Source organism: Solanum tuberosum, unplaced genomic scaffold (assembly GCF_000226075.1).
Source record: "Solanum tuberosum cultivar DM 1-3 516 R44 unplaced genomic scaffold, SolTub_3.0 scf00141, whole genome shotgun sequence".
Taxonomy (NCBI): Eukaryota; Viridiplantae; Streptophyta; class Magnoliopsida; order Solanales; family Solanaceae; genus Solanum; species Solanum tuberosum.
Window position 1 is genome coordinate 232,831 of NW_006239075.1, and position 17,304 is coordinate 250,134.

General features: G+C 29.4%; 1 protein-coding gene across 1 annotated transcript; it reads left to right on the forward strand.

Annotated features, from left to right (window-relative positions):
- Positions 1 to 599: 599 nt before the first annotated feature.
- On the forward strand, positions 600 to 2,266 carry GA2OX1 (gibberellin 2-oxidase 1). Its single transcript, NM_001288082.1, has 3 exons — positions 600 to 1,015; positions 1,386 to 1,737; positions 2,012 to 2,266. The coding sequence occupies exons 1-3, from the start codon at positions 600 to 602 to the stop codon at positions 2,264 to 2,266; spliced, it is 1,023 nt and encodes a 340-aa protein (NP_001275011.1).
- Positions 2,267 to 17,304: the final 15,038 nt, after the last annotated feature.

Here is a 17,304-nt window from a genome sequence, read left to right on the forward strand (position 1 = left end):
ATTGAACTTTAAAATGTCTATTTTAATGACTTATTTTAGACCACAAGTTTTAAAAGTCTTTTTTTTCTCTCTTAAAATTCGTGTTAAGTCAAACTAACTCACATAAATTGAGACAGAGAAAGTATATAGTAATTTAAAGTCCACCCTCAATAGAGAAAGTATCGAAGTAAATAATCTATATATACTCCCTCCATTTCAATTTATGTGGTATTTTTCGGATTTCGATATTCAAACAAGTTTATCTTTGATCGTAGATTTTTCATATATCTTTTAAATCTTTTGAATTGTTAATGATTGTGACTTACGTTACTTTTTACGTAGTTTATAAATATATAACTTTCATTTCAAAAAAATTAAAAATTTCACGCGTAAATTTTTTATCAAACTTAAATTATTTGACTCTCAAAAAAAGAAAAGTACTACATAAATTAGATAAACTAAGCCATATGTCATCTCCTACATAGTTTCAAATAACTCTGTTCTCATGCATTAGCTAGCCTTATTTATACTCCACCAATCCCTACCATACCATTACTCAAAATTCATCATATCCAACCAAAAATCTTCTTAGCTTTCTTCTTTTTTTCCAACAAACAACTATGGTTGTTTTGTCTCAACCACTTGTAGAAAACTTTTCACACATTAAAACATGCAAACATAACAACACTACTAGTGATCATGTTTACACTGGTATTATTCCAGTAATAGACTTATTAGACCCTGAAGCCAACAACCTTATTATAAAAGCTTGTCAAGAATTTGGTTTCTTTAAGGTGGTAAATCATGGTGTCCCTATTGAAACAATTACCAAATTAGAAAATGAATCTATCAACTTCTTCAACTTGTCCCAAATTGAGAAAGACAAAGTTGGCCCTGCTAACCCTTTTGGCTATGGTAACAAAAGAATTGGCTCTAAAGGTGATGTTGGTTGGGTTGAATATTTACTCTTCACAACTAATCCTGAACTCAATCACAACAAATCCATCACTATTCCTGGAAATTCCCTTCTCTTTTGGTAAGTACTAACAATTTTGTTCCAATGTTATCTTCCTTTCTTCTCAGGTCAGAATTTTTACTAAAAAGTAAATATATGTGGATGCCAATGAAAGTTGACATTTGTCATATAATATAATTTTCTGGCCATGAGTCCCTTGCACCTCCCTTACTCAGTCAGAATTTTCACTAAAATTTTTTTAAAATATACGAAAAAGTCAAGATGATTTAACATGTTGCATAGATGCATAAGAAAAAAAGAACCCCTTGTGCTCTTGACTTTAACACTATTGACGTCATAATGATCTGATTGTGTAAATATCTTTTAAAGCCGTCAGACAAAAGATATACTCTTATATTTTGCTATTAATTAATTGTTTTTTTTTATGCAGGGGACTTGTGAAAGAGTATATAAGTGCAGTAAGAAATATGGGATGTATGGTGCTAGAAATGATAGCAGAAGGGTTGAATATAGAACCAAAGAATATACTAAGTAGGATGCTAAGTGATGAAAAAAGTGACTCATGTTTTAGGCTAAATCACTATCCACCATGTCCAGAGTTGCTTCAAGCATTGAGTGGTAGAAATTTGATTGGTTTTGGTGAACACACAGACCCACAAGTAATATCAGTTGGAAGATCTAATAACACAAGTGGCCTCCAAATCTCTCTGAAAGATGGGACATGGATCTCAGTCCCACCTGATCCCTACTCTTTTTTCATCAATGTTGGTGACTCATTGCAGGTAATTATTAATTACGAAGAATCTTAGTAGCTCAATTGATTGACTACGCGAATCTGAATTCCCACTTAGTAGTTCATTCCTTTTAGTTTAGAATTGTTGAAAAAATTAACTAACTAGAAAATGCATCTTATTTATATTTCTTGATTCCTTTTAGTTTGTACTTTACTACGTCAGGTTAAGTTACGTACAATAACATATACATATGTAGATAACTCGATTAAATCACACGTATATACGTACTAATAGTGTAACGTTTTGTGGTTGTGGATGGCAGGCAATGAGTAACGGAAGGTTTATGAGTGTGAGGCACAGAGTGATCGCAGATTGTTTGAAAGCCAGGGTGTCAATGGTTTACTTTGGAGGGCCACCATTGAGTGAAAAGATAGCACCTTTATCATGTCTAATGGAGGAACCTAATGAGCAAATTCTCTACAATGAGTTCACATGGTCTGAATACAAGATATCAGCTTATAAGACAAGGCTTGGTGATAATAGGTTGTCCCTCTTTGAAAAGAATGCTCAATCATGACAATATATTGTCAAATATAACCCAACTTAGGAAATTTTACTTAGGATTTTGACACCACTTGCCTTACTTGGAAATGAAAAAAATAGGGTCGTTAATGACTCGGACCAGGTGTTTACGATCTGAGCAACTCTGCTATCAAATATTTTTGTTTTGTTTTGTTTTGTTTTGTTTTGTATCCTTTTTGAGGTTTATGGTTTTATGCCATCACCAACTTTTACTTGTTGTGCTTAATTTGTAACAACTATCCTTGTGATATAAATGCAATGTTATCATCATTATGTCATCACTTAGTATACTTGTTGGATAAAGTTATGGAATTTTCATTTACTTTTTTATGTGACCCCTAAATTGTGGATATTATCAGATAGGGTGGGGGTTGTAAATTTATGGTCTGATCTCATTTCTTCTGTGACCTATTACGCTAGACATTAAAAATGCACATGTTATAGTCTACAAACTAGGTGAATTGAACTCACTTTTTATATAGAAAAAATAAATAGGAAAAAAAAGGATAGGTGACGAATGAGCGTGTCAAGTATTTCATTGGATATTTGTTATCTCTTATTAGCACAATTATCATATGATTTCAACTTTTACTTAGTCGATGTATTTGTATTAATATATAAATATTTAATTATGAACCTGATATGTAAAATGAGCTATGAATTTGAAGGTACATTCAAAACACGTAATGTTAAAATTTCGACTCTAGTGACATATCTTTCTAAGTAGACCTTAGGACTGAATAATTGAAAGGAAATTTAGTTCTTGATTGTGATCCCAAATAGTCCATAACATGCTACTTCTTCTTCCAATCCTCTCTCCTTAAGTTTCTCAATATATACTTGTCTTCTTTTTTTCTTTTAATGAAAATGACATCCATATATTAACAAATTTAATAATAGTGGTCTCTTATTAGGCTTTAGAAAAGGTCACAAATAATAGTAGATAATGTATACAAGGGTAAGTCGTTTTCAACAGAGTTTGGATTGACCATCCAACTGTAGCTTAACTATCCCAATCCATGTTGTGTCTCTGACAAAACATTCTATTGCCATTCAGCAACTTGCTGCTCTTGAGAGAGACTCCATCGGTTCACTTTTACTTGTTTCGTTTGATAAAAAAAATTAGATATATTGCTTTTTTTTTCATATTTCATCCTTAACATCAACTATTTATTATTCAAATCATTTTTTCAAAAGACCTAAAATTATACATCAATTAATATGGATATTGCGGTTATAAAAACTCATATTACTCATTAGTATTTCTTATGAGGCGTGCAAAATTTGAAATGAACAAAAGGAATAATCATAAACACTGGAAAGTATTTTCAAACATAGTGAAATGTTAACAACACACCTAAAGTATTTCAATTTTTAAAATTTTGATTCAAAAGATAGAGATTTCAAGAGATGACAGTATTAGGTGTGCAAATTATTAACATGAACTATCACCAAATATCTATCGAAACAAATTTCAAGTCTTTAACTGTCCGTTGTTCATTTTTCCTACTTGAACAATGATGATTTTCCAGGTAGAAAAAGAAAACTTTCATAAATAATATAGTTGGTAATCGTTTAGATAGAAAATAAACACTTGATAGTTCTGATAAAAAAAACTCAAAAAGTTAAGATACTTTTAATATGTTATTGACCCTTCATTTTTTTAAAATATAAAATTATGGCTATTATTTCCATTTCATTTTGCTTGAAATACTTCCTGTTTTATAAATCTATTCAATTATTAACATCTCAATTGTATATTAATGACATAACTTAACTCAGGGGTCAGGGGCGGAGCTATTGTATTGGAAAGGGGTTCGACCGAACCCATTGGCTTTTCTGAAGACTCTATATTTGAATAAAAAATATGAAATAAAATGTATATAGAAAATTCCTGCGAACCCACAGGCATAATGAAATGATTGGTCTAGTGGTGTTTGCACACTCAGTAAAATCGTTCGGCCCCCATTGGACATGGGTTCGAAACTCAGTATCCATAATTTATTTTTGGGATAATTTCATACGTACGTGGGTTTATATAAAAAAAAAATTAAAAAAAATCTATAAATGTAAAAAATATGGGGAAAAAGTATTTGTGTTGTACTTTAATACAACACCTGACTATTGATTTCTAATCAGACATTCAAAAAAGTTTAACCCAATTTCTTTTTGTTTTCAAAAGTTAGGGTTCTAACTTTTATTGTTGATCTAATTGTTATTGTCCAAAATCTGGCCTCCGGTATGTATTCTTGTATCCTTCTCATTTTTTTCTTATTTGTTTGCTTTTACATGGATTATCTATTCAAAATTTGATTTTAATCTTCGATTATAGGGTTATCCCACATATTGATAATTTATTATATTAAAATAATTATTGTTTGCTTTTCAAAATTTTAACTTTTGGTGGCAGACAGGCTGTAATGGTTCAAGGTGATAGTAAAACTAGTAAAATATTTATTTTAGGTGCTAAAATATTAATGGTGAATTTAATAATTTTAACCTCACTTAGACCAATATTGAAGATTATAACAAAAATGTTCTAAATTTGATGGTTGTTACTTTAGGTTAAGATGGTTATTCTTTTTTAAAATTTAGAACCCACTGGTCTGAAATTCTGGCTTTGCCTCTGACTTAACTAATGTGATATTATAACTGTTCACTGTCACACCCCTTTTTCGCGCACAGCGGCGGAAGGGTTTTTCCAATTTAAAGTGACGTTATTGATTTAGGGATTATTTTTATTTTTTCAGAGTCGCCACTTGAAATTGAGTTATGGTGTTCCAAGTCACCTTTTTGAATCCCTAATCAATAGGAAATGACTCTTTAATTTTGGTCTGCGAACCAGAAATTCAAGTAAGGAATTCTGTTGACTGAGGGGAAGGTATTAGGCATCCCTCGAGTCCCGTGGTTCTAGCACGGTTGCTTTTATTGACTTATACTTATTTTTACTATTTTTTTTTTGGTATAAGTTTTATAGGCCATGATTTGCTTTTTATTTGTTGAATTTTTATTAGTTTGAACCTAGATGCGTAACCGCATTCTTGGTCTTGACATTTAGAGACATAACTGTCTTCTTTCTATCACACTTAATAATCTTATTTTTTATAAGTCTCTACTTTGAATTAATAAAAGTTAATTGTATTATTGAATAAGGTGCGTCATCGCATCCTTGAGTTTCTTTTACTGTCTCAAGAAATATGTGTAACCACATTCTTAATCAAAACAAATATTTTTTATGTGCCTAAATGTTCGTCTAATGTTAAAATAAAATATTCTTGATTGAAACAATTTATTTTTTTTATATTCCTAAAACTCATCTAGTCATTAAAAGAAAAAACAAATATTTTTCCTTTATGCATAAAACTAAGTAAAGTGAAATAAATCTAAATATTGAGGATACGATATATAATTCTGACATTATTTCTATATCCTTTTACTTTATATTTTTATATGTTTTATTACTCTTAAAATTAGCGTCAATATTAAATATACACTTTCTAATCCAACAAAACAATATCGAATTGTTGAAAAATAAATCTCATTGTTGTTTTTGATAAAATAAAATAACAATATATTTTTTAGCCGAACAATTCCTATTTTTTATTATTAACATCTAAATCAAGACAAGAACTACACCATGACCCATTCATTTTAAGAGGTTACAACTAGCGATACAAAATAAATAAATAAAATAATCACTGATTGAAGCTACCTTCATTCGTTAAATAGAGATATAACAACCGACAAATTGTTCATTTCAATCAATTATGAATAAAACAAATATAAGAAAACTTTTCATAAAATTACATCAAATTCCATAAATAAATAAATAAAGAGATAAGGAAAAGTTGAATACCGCAAAATCTTAGTCGAACCTCGATTAGAACACCCACCAAGTTTTGTAGGTGATTTGTGATGGTATATGTGTTGTGTTTAAATAAAGTAGGAAAGATGTAAATGTGTTTGCAATTTTTTTTAAAAGGAAAATCAAATGAATGTGAAAGTTTTTCTACTTGTTTGCTGCGTGTTTCTTTGTTTCCTTGCTGATTCTTCTTTCTTTTTTTTTTCCTTTGGTGTTGTGCGTGTGTGTGTGTTGCCTTTTGTATTTGTTCTTTTTTTTTCCTCCGTCTTTCTGTTTTTTTTTTTTTTTTACGTATGTTGGTAAGTTTGATATATGTAGTAGTAGTGTGTATCGTGTGAGTATGTGTGTGTATAGTGGGGGGGGGGGGATTATGGTGTAGTGGGGTGAAATGGGGTTGTGGGGTAGTGGAGATATATATAAATATAAAATATAATAATAAAAAATATTAACTAATTATTTTTAATTAATATAAATATAAAAAAAAGTAGCTAGTTAAAAAATAATTAAGAAACACTAGTTTATTTATTAAATATACATAAAAGAAAACATATGTTTTTTGTAGTTTCCTAATCTTTTAAAATAAACTTACTAAAATACGATGAAAAATAAAATAAAATAAAATATTTGATTTATATAAAAAAGCAATATTCATGTACTAAAAATGATTTAATACCTTAAGTTCGGTCAAAAATTATGTGTCTACATTCACTAACAGGCATATCTTTTTCCGATCAGAAAGACATGTCCCTAAAAACATGCACCAAACCGACTACTTATTTGTTTAATGTTAGGCGAACTGTGAAACTGTTAACGTCCCTTCCGTTTGTCAATTGGATTAAAGTTTATGTATATATATTTTTTTTTATAGTATTTGTTTTTGGAGTTATTGAAATGTGGGGCAAATTATCTTCTGATTGCGTGTATAAAGTAATGAGATATTCCAAATTCAAAAAGTGAACATAATCTTCTTGACATCGTTATTAAAAAATGTCATTCAATTTGTAATTGAGGGAACAAGCTATAATTCATTACTTTTATAACCTAAGCCATAAATAGAATCAACTCATTTTGTGAAGACACACTTGCAATAATTGCATCTTAGTTTATGGGCATGGTTTGCCTAAAGTTAGGCAAAGTGTAACACAATTGAAAATAGGTCTCGCGAACTCCGTAACTTTTATTTCAGGCATGTTAAGAGATTTCGCAGTTCATCTGATACTGAACGAACCATCTATTTTGATTCATGTTTTTAGGGCTATACTCTATTGGTACATTGGATTTTTAAAATATACCATTTACCTGTCGGATTCGAATTCTCACAATTATTGATAGTAAGCACACTTCAATATTTTATGTCCAGTATACATCCTAGCTATGAAGTTGAAAAAGTGGTATGTGAAAAAAAATTGATTGAAAAAGACATCTACAAATAAATTAAGAAGTAAAATAAACAAGTATTTATTGAATCGTAAATATGACACAAGACTATGACACATTCTTCTACATTTTAATTTTTTTCAACTAAGAAAATAGTATGGTGTTAATATATAAGTTTAATTATTTGTGAATATCTTTTTATGATGATTCTGACAATGTAATTATTTTTTTTATATTAATAATGTATATAACTTAAATTAAAAAAAAAACTAATTAACACACCATCGTTTTTATAAACTTATTTTTTTGACACTTTTCAAAACGTCTTTATGTAAATATCCTTGTTGTGTCTCCACTCAAAGTATAATTAGCAGATAAGTTCACATTTATGTGGTCAATATAACCTTCATTAGGTCAAACAATTTGACAAGTTGAAATCTTCAAAATTAAATTTGTTCCAAAAATCTCTTGAGTTTTGAAAAGAATATCATTTCATGGTCAGATCATTTGAATGTAATGGGTGTCAATTATAATTAAAATGACTAACTCAACAAACTGTAATCTTTAACCTGATCATATTTGTCTCCAACTTAAGAAGGCACAATTATTTATACTCTATCCATTCCAGTATCATGCTATTATTTTTTTAGTTTGTTTAAGAAAAACCAAGTACAAGAAAACAAGTAATTAGTCACAAAATAATAAAAATTTCATGCTAATTTTATTTAATCGTAGATCAGCGACGGATTAAATGAAAATTTAACTAGCTAGGACCTATTTAGCGACAAATTAAGAATTACCAATAAATTGATCAGTTAATTCATGTTTTCTAGAGAGCAATCATTTTCTATATTAAAAAATAACTTAACTGTGAACATCTTAATTTACTTTGAATATATACATATATATATCATAATATATTTAATGCCATGAATTTCAAAAGATTCTTTATTTTTTAAATATTGTATCAAATCAAATACGTTCACATAACATAAAGTGGGACTCTCTAATGCTATTAAATGATTCAACAATACACACCAACCACTGTAATTTCATAAGTGACATTTGGAGAAAGTAATGTGTATACAAATCTTATAAATAATAATCAATATCTAAAAATTACTCTCGATGAGAGACAGCTGTATCAAATTCTAATGGTTTCAAACCTGCAACAAGCAATTGACTATCTTGTCAAAGTGGCCGGTCCAATTAGCAATTGGAGTTAAAGTTGTACTGGCTAGTCAAACATTAATTTGTTATTCCATTTTAATTTTTTTAGTTCAATAAGGTATATATTTTATTGAATTGAATATTGATTACGCAGGCCAAGCTGATTTTAGTAACGACATTATAAAGAAATTTCTATATAAATATAGGAAAAAAGGACAAATATATCTCCAAACTATCATAAATGGTATGTAGATATCCTCCGTCATATTTTTGGAACATTGATGCCCCTGTTGTCAAAAAACTAAAACATATGTACCCTTTATACTAACGGACATACACGTGTCATAATCTTATCCATCGACCCGTTATTTATTAAATATCATATCGACGGATAAAATTGTGCCACGTGTCCCTATTTAGTCTTCCGCTAGAGTGAAGGGCATATATGCTCTAGTTTTTGGATGACAGGGGTACCAATGTCCCAAAAGTATGATGGAGGATATCTGCATATCATTTACGATAGTTCAGAAGTATATTTGTCCTTTTCCCCATAAATATATATTTATGTTACGTTAGGGTCAATGGGTGCTCAAACATCTGTCATGCCATTGAGATCCATCCTCGGTTCTAACATGTAAATGATGTTTCATTTAAAGCCTTATCCTAGTTATGTACTATGATGCTTTAATTAATGATTATATAATATTTTAATTGTAATTGACCTGTAAATGAATAAATTTTTCCTCCTATAATTGAATGTCTTTTCTGTTGCCGCGTTCATTGAAATTTGTTTGAATGTGAGTTTGTTGTGTTGTCCATATATACACGATTCACATGCAATAAAATTGTCTTGTCATATATCCTTTATATAATTGGAAATTGCCCTAATTTTTACTATGCATTTGCAAATAATTGCAATTAATATATAATGCATCAACAGCTATTTGCTGGCTAACATGATAGGATCGGAGTAATAAATAAGTTTTTGTATCAAATAGTCAACTTGTGCTACGATCATCAAAGGATGTGGTGCAATGGATGAAGTTGTTTTTCCCTTAACTAGAGATTTTGAGTTATCTGAATCCTGAGTATGATCTTAATAGAGAGTGCTATCCCTCAAATGGGACCCTACCCAGCATGAATCCAAATTAGTCGGACTCTAATAAAAATATAGAAAATTGGATTGAAAAAAAAAAACTCGCGCGACGTGCCATGTGCTTGCCGATTTCAATATTTTTTAAGGTATGTATTTATATGCATTGGTTAGTAATTACACACTTAGTTGGTCGATAAAAGCAAGTTTCAAATAGATCAGTACTACTCTGATACTCTCCCCTTTGTTCATTTTCATTAGAAACATATGTTCACTTTTCACTTTTACCGACCGTTCAATTTAGAAAATTAAGAAATAATTCATTATTTAATTCTTAATTTACCGTTAGTATAAACTATAATAATTTTTCAGCACATTAAATTCATTATTTGATTTTATTAGTAGCATTTAGCTTGAACTACTCTCTGATTTTTCTTTTGTAGAATAAAATTTGCGTTTGCCTTTATTAGTCAAAAAGTCATCTTTTATATACGCTCGTTTTTTTAATTTTCTACTTGATTAGTTAAGACTTACAATATAGTGATATCGAGGAGTTTTTAACACAATAGTTTTGAATTCGATTCTCACTATACTCTTTCTTGATCCTTTTATATAATAATTTGTTTGAATAAGTAAATAAATAAATATTAAACATATATAACTTTATTGAACTTAATCATTGAATTTATGTTTCAATAGGATACAAACCAAATGCTGTAGCTAATCCATGCTTGAACATAGCCTTGTGCCCTTGTCTCTTAATATAAGAGATCCACTAAAAAAAAGTAGCCAAAGTCAAACTTAAAATGACTTTTAAGTCTAAAAATAAAAGGGAAAATTTTATATAATAGCAAACTGTTAATTCAAATTAAATACTATAAATATAGTTTGATTTAATTGTACCTCATAGCAAACTGTTGCTATTTCACCTCTCTCCTAGTGAATCTCGCTCGCCATTCTCGTTCTCTCCCTCGCCTCTCTCATTTTTTATACAAACGCAAGTGTATAAAGTGTGTTTGTGTTTGTATAAAGCGAGAGAAAATTGTATATATACATATATTTTCGTTCCCCTCTCTCCCCTCTCCCAGATCTCGCTCGCTACTCTCCCAGATCTCGCTCGCTCGCTACTCTCCCAGATCTCGCTCGCTCGCTACTCTCCCAGATCTCGCTCGCTCGCTACTCTCCCAGATCTCGCTCGCTCGCTACTCTCCCAGATCTCGCTCGCTCGCTACTCTCCCAGATCTCGCTCGCTCGCTACTCTCCCAGATCTCGCTCGCTCGCTACTCTCCCAGATCTCGCTCGCTCGCTACTCTCCCAGATCTCGCTCGCTCGCTACTCTCCCAGATCTCGCTCGCTCGCTACTCTCCCAGATCTCGCTCGCTCGCTACTCTCCCAGATCTCGCTCGCTCGCTACTCTCCCAGATCTCGCTCGCTCGCTACTCTCCCAGATCTCGCTCGCTCGCTACTCTCCCAGATCTCGCTCGCTCGCTACTCTCCCAGATCTCGCTCGCTCGCTACTCTCCCAGATCTCGCTCGCTCGCTACTCTCCCAGATCTCGCTCGCTCGCTACTCTCCCAGATCTCGCTCGCTCGCTACTCTCCCAGATCTCGCTCGCTCGCTACTCTCCCAGATCTCGCTCGCTCGCTACTCTCCCAGATCTCGCTCGCTCGCTACTCTCCCAGATCTCGCTCGCTCGCTACTCTCCCAGATCTCGCTCGCTCGCTACTCTCCCAGATCTCGCTCGCTCGCTACTCTCCCAGATCTCACTCGCTCACTCACCTCTCTCATTTTATACAATTGATCTTTTTGTATATGTATACCAAAAGCAGATTATACAACTGTTTTCTTTTGTATATGTATAGCGAAATATACATATTTGTGTTTGCTATGGAGCGCAATTATGCAAACTTTGCTATAGCATACAAATATGAATTTTGTGTTTGCTATATGTGAAAGTTGCTCAAAATAAAAAGTAAGGGGAGACCTACTTTTGGTTTTTGATTTATTTTAAGTCATTTTTGATTTATTTTAAGTTATTTTTTATATTTGCCAAACACTTTCAGAAGTAAAAAACTGACTTAAAAATAAGTTTGATAAACTTTTAAGCCAATCCAAACGGGAAATTCCCATTTTGATTGGCTTAAAAGTCTATCAAACCTATTTTTAAGTCAGTTTTTTACTTCTGAAAGTGTTTGGCAAATATAAAAAATAACTTAAAATAAGTCAAAGTGTTTGACAAGGTAAGCAATGACTTAAAATAAGTTAGAAACCAAAAGTAGATTTTCCCCTACTTTTTATTTTTTGACTTAAAAGTCATTTTAATTTGATTTTTTATTTTTTACTTAAAAGTTATCTTATGTTGTACTATATATTATTCCTTTACCATTTGATTTAATTTAAAAGAATTTTCTATTGCATGTCACTTCGGATGTGATAGTAATTTTTGTCACACAAATAAGAACCGATCAATTTAAATATGCTTTGCTGATTGTACCTATCACATCTGTTTACTTCTCATTTTGGACTTATCAACTTTACAACAACGCCAACAATATAGACCAATGAAAATTTTTACACGAGGCACAAGTATGATGTGGCAGATAAAAGTTGTGTGAGGTCCATTTATATTTTGCCAAGTGGATCCATTTCAAAAAAATGGCACACTCATCTTTCTCTCTCTACCTTTTAACATTTTCTTTTTCTCTTTCTTACTTTTTTCCCTTTAGTTTCTTTTCTAACAATTCTTCCAAATTTTATACTTCCACTTAGAAATTTGTAAAAGAAAAAGTAGATTATTAATATGAAAAATAAAGAAGGTACAAATTTAATATGTTATTTTATTTTCTCTCAACAATTTCATAATCCAAAAGCACTTCAATCCACAAATACTCTTCCAATAAGTAAATATAACGGAAAGAACATTAATGATCTAGACAAACAATTGCATAAGTTTTGATACTATTGTCGTGAAATTCAAAAACGAAAAACATCCATAAACATCAACATAAATACATATTATTTCCGTCAATTTATACGATATCTTTATTCTTAAAATTCAAGCTAGGTGAAATTTAATAAATATTGTTTATCTACTTTTCTTATACATTTCTTAAGAAATTATAAATATAAATAATAATTTTAATAATTTATTCCATAATAGAATTTTTGCAATTTTACAAAATTTATTTTATAATTTAAAAAATAATAATTGTTAGGATTAAAAAAATTACTTATATCTTGATTTTATAAATTAAAAAATAAATTTCAAACAACTATTTATTATAATAGAATAAATAACATAGAATAGAAAAAATAATATTAAAATAATAAACTAAAAAATTATTTAATGATCGTAAAATTTAAATTAAAATTCAGTACGTAAAAAAAAGAAAAGCATAAACTAATAAGGTCAGCAAATAAAATTCTTAAAAGATTTGATCAACTTAATCTTAAAGAAGAAAAAAATATTAAAAAGATTAAAACAGAAAATATATTGAACAAAGGGCATAAAACCAAAAAAATGACAATGGGGACTTAAAGACGTCCCTTTATTAGCTTGGCAAATGGGTCCCATCCATGTCCATTTGTCAATCAAACAAGCCTCATACAAGTATGACATGGCGTGCCTTATATATAATAAAAAATTTCATTGCCCAATGAAATATATCTTACGGTTGTTTTCGAAACATCCTCGGCTCAAGTGTAACAAATTTAAGTATAATAAGGAGAAAATAATGAAGAGAGCATAGTGTACAATTAATAAGAAAATAGTGTAAAGTCTAAAAAAAACAGTAACATCAACAAAATAATGTGATAATCAAAACACAATAAACATGCGAAATATGACTAGAACTACAAAGGTATAATTAGAGCTACGCAACAACCTACACAAGGCAAGACAACGCTCTACCCCTACTTACTTTCTACCCCTAATACATAACCTCAACTCTTTTTCTATCTATAGTAATGTCTTCGATAATATTATGATGGGTTTATCAACATTAATTAATTCATTTTGTGGATTTCAGATAAACTTTGCGTTTACTTAACTGCCTTGGGCCTTGGCAGATTATGTTATGTTGGCACCAAGGTTAAATTTACTTCATACATTCACACACTATTATATTCACGCATATTATTTTTTAAGAATTAAAAAAACACAATCTATTTTTTTATATATACAAGATAGAGGAAGGGCTAACTTATTTTTAATTATTATTTTCAATTTATATGGGAATTAAAAATTAGGCCAATTATATGAGGTCATGTAATAAGCTAGTGTTTGGTTAGAAATTTAGTTGAAACTTGAAAAATGAGTTTTTGAAGTTTGTAATAAAATAATTTTTTGAAATTTGATGTTGTGTTTGAACATTTTACTTTGAAAGAAATTTGTAGTTTTGGGAATGGACGTGAAATTTCAGTAAGATCATTTTCTAGCACTTCATTTTGTTTAACGATAATTTAAAAAACACTGATCAAATTTCATGGACAATCAAATATTTTCAATTCTTTTTTGAAAATCTTACTCCCAAAATGGCCAAACGAAAACCAAGCAACTTCAAACTATTTTAACAAAGAATAGCCTAAAATACTCATAAACTATGAACTATGAACCTTTGGTATAATATTATCCTCATTTACCTTATGAGTATATGGACCGTTACGTTAGAAATAACAACAGATTTAAGTCAAAGCATTTTAGCTCGATAGATTGACGAAGAGCAATATTATATCAAATCTCATAGTTCAGAGATATTTTAGTCTATTTTAATTTCAAAATAATATATTGTGTTTTAATTGATGTGCATTTATAGCTTATTTGGTCAAACTTCTAAGATCAACTTATTAAAAAAAATATTTTCCATCTTTTTTTGTGAGAAACAATTTATGTTTGGCCAATAACTTCTAAAAACATTTTAAAACAACAATTAAAGTTGGGCCAAACTTTTTAAAAGTGTTTGAAAGTGCATTTTTCTCAAAAACGCTTTTACAATTTTTTTTTAATTCTACTGGAAAAAAAGGCTTTTACTGCTCTTCAAAATATTTTTTTCTTAAAATATTGTTACTATTATTATTATTATTATTATTATTATTTATTTATTTATCTAACTTTTCAAAAGGTTAGCTAAACATGCTATTAACCAAAATATATAAGTTAAATTTTGTATTCAAATATTCATCTAATGAGTTGTTAAATGGTTCCTAAAGACAAAAAAAAAAAAAAAAGCATATCTTAAGGTCTTGTAAAATAGGCTAACAACCTAACATGTGGACCCTCTAATTGAGGAAATTGGTATCAAAGATATTATTAAGTACTCATTTTAAACCAATGAAATGCATGAATCTAATGTGTACAAACTTAATTTCTATCAACATCAAAACTTAACCACGTCCAAACATAATTATAATATCGAGTACTTTGAAAAATATTTACGCACTCGTGCATACATGATTTTACTAGTAACTAGTGGTGATATGACAATTATCTAATTATCAGTTTGTCCCAAATTCGAATAAATCATGATTGACACTTGGTGAGTTGTTTCTCACTAAAGTGCTCTTAATTCGTATCATCAATTAATACAAGTCAAAATAATGTGCTTTACAAAAGGATTCAATTCCTATGAGAAAATGGAGCAAGGCATCAAGAATATGAGAATAATATATATTAACTATATGAATTTTCATTTAGTACAATCTTCTGTGTTTGTTTGGACTTCAATATGATAGTATGAGAAATATCATGCTAATGGAGAGATAGATTCAAAAAAAGATAAAAGAACGACAAACGTCTAAAAGAGAGATTCCTTTTAATAATTACGAGCATAAACAAAAAATGAGAATGATTTTGTTCATAAAAAAAGATTATATATTTCAATCAACTCGTACATATTTGTTTTTTTCATTTCTTCCCAAATTCTTAAAAATGAAACCAAAAAGGTGGTGCAGTCTTTTCTGTTCTATAATTATTCTACGGAAATATTTATTACTTTTTTCTTGTTTTCTTCACTTTAAGTCTATGTCAAATTAGGTAATGAAATTGAAAGAAAAGATATTGAAATACTCTGTCTTTTTATTATTGGCCATGAGGATTTTTTACTCTTTTTTTAATCCACTTTATCTGAAAATCACTGTTTAGTCACAAAAGTTTTAAATACAACTTGAAATTGTATTTAAAATTTTTAAAAACATCCAAAATCATGTTTTTACCTTTTCATTCACTTTCGCTATTTTTATATTTTAAAAAATTAATTTCATTTAAATTAAATTTCATGTTTAAACATATTTTATGTTCACTATTTTTATAAGAAATTAACCTTATTTAAATTAAATTCCATGTTTAATCATATTTTATGTTCACTATTTTTATTTTAAAAATTAATTTCATTTAAATTAAATTCCATGTTTAAACATATTTTATGTTTTTTTTTTAGGAAAAGTTCATTCGAACAATCAAATATTATTTTAAAATTTTTTAACCAAACACAACTCCAATTAAAATAAACTTTTTTATTTTTATTTTCATGGCCGAATGCCCAGTATGTGGTGGTATTTGTGGAGAGGGTAAGGGTGGGGGAATGAAAAATATTAAGTAAATTATTTCGGGTTGAAAATTAATGCCATGATAAGAATAAATTAAGGAGTATTTACCTTTTAATTTTCATTTTAGTCAAAAATATAATTTTAGATACATATTTAATGATGTCGCACTTGCAAATAGAAAAAAAAATTAAAAATTAAAATTAATATTTAGATATTTATTTAAGATCCACTCTACCCCTAAATCTGAATCAATTCTTTACTTGATCCGCTTAATGAGTTGATTATATAAGAGGTATACCTTTAATAACATTTAACTCAAAGAACACAATTATTCTTCAATTTCTAGATCCAAAAAGGGATAAATTTATACCTTTAAAAGTATTAGCTAATTGCAAGCGATTTAAACTCAATACGTTTGGGCCAATACGTTTAATTCCAAGTCATAAATAGTCTCTCGTAGAAATATTAGCGAAGAAATTATGTCATCATAGATTCTTGTAATCATTCAATTTTTCTTCAGACCCATACATAGCAAAAGCTTTAGTGCGTCCTATTACTTTTTTTTTAGAAAAAATAATCTTAGAGGGTTGATCTAAACTCACTTACTTAACCAATTTAATTAGTTCGTTTTAGCCTCCCCAAAAAGTTTAAGAGCAACTTTCACATATAGCAAACAAAAAAATCATATTTGTATGCTATAGCAAAGTTTGCATAATTGCGCTCTATAGCAAACATATATATGTATAATTCGCTATACATATACAATTGAAAGCTGTCTATTTCGCTATACATATATACAAAAAGAAGCAATTGTATAATTCGTTGGCTCCTCTTCAGATTTGTATAATTTCGCTGGCAGGTCATTTGTATAAATTGTTGTTAGCCTCTCGTTTGTATAAATCGTTGACAAAAATATTTGTATATCAAAAATCGCTCTCTCTTTCGCTTTATACAAACATAAATTATACATTATATTTGTATAATCTGT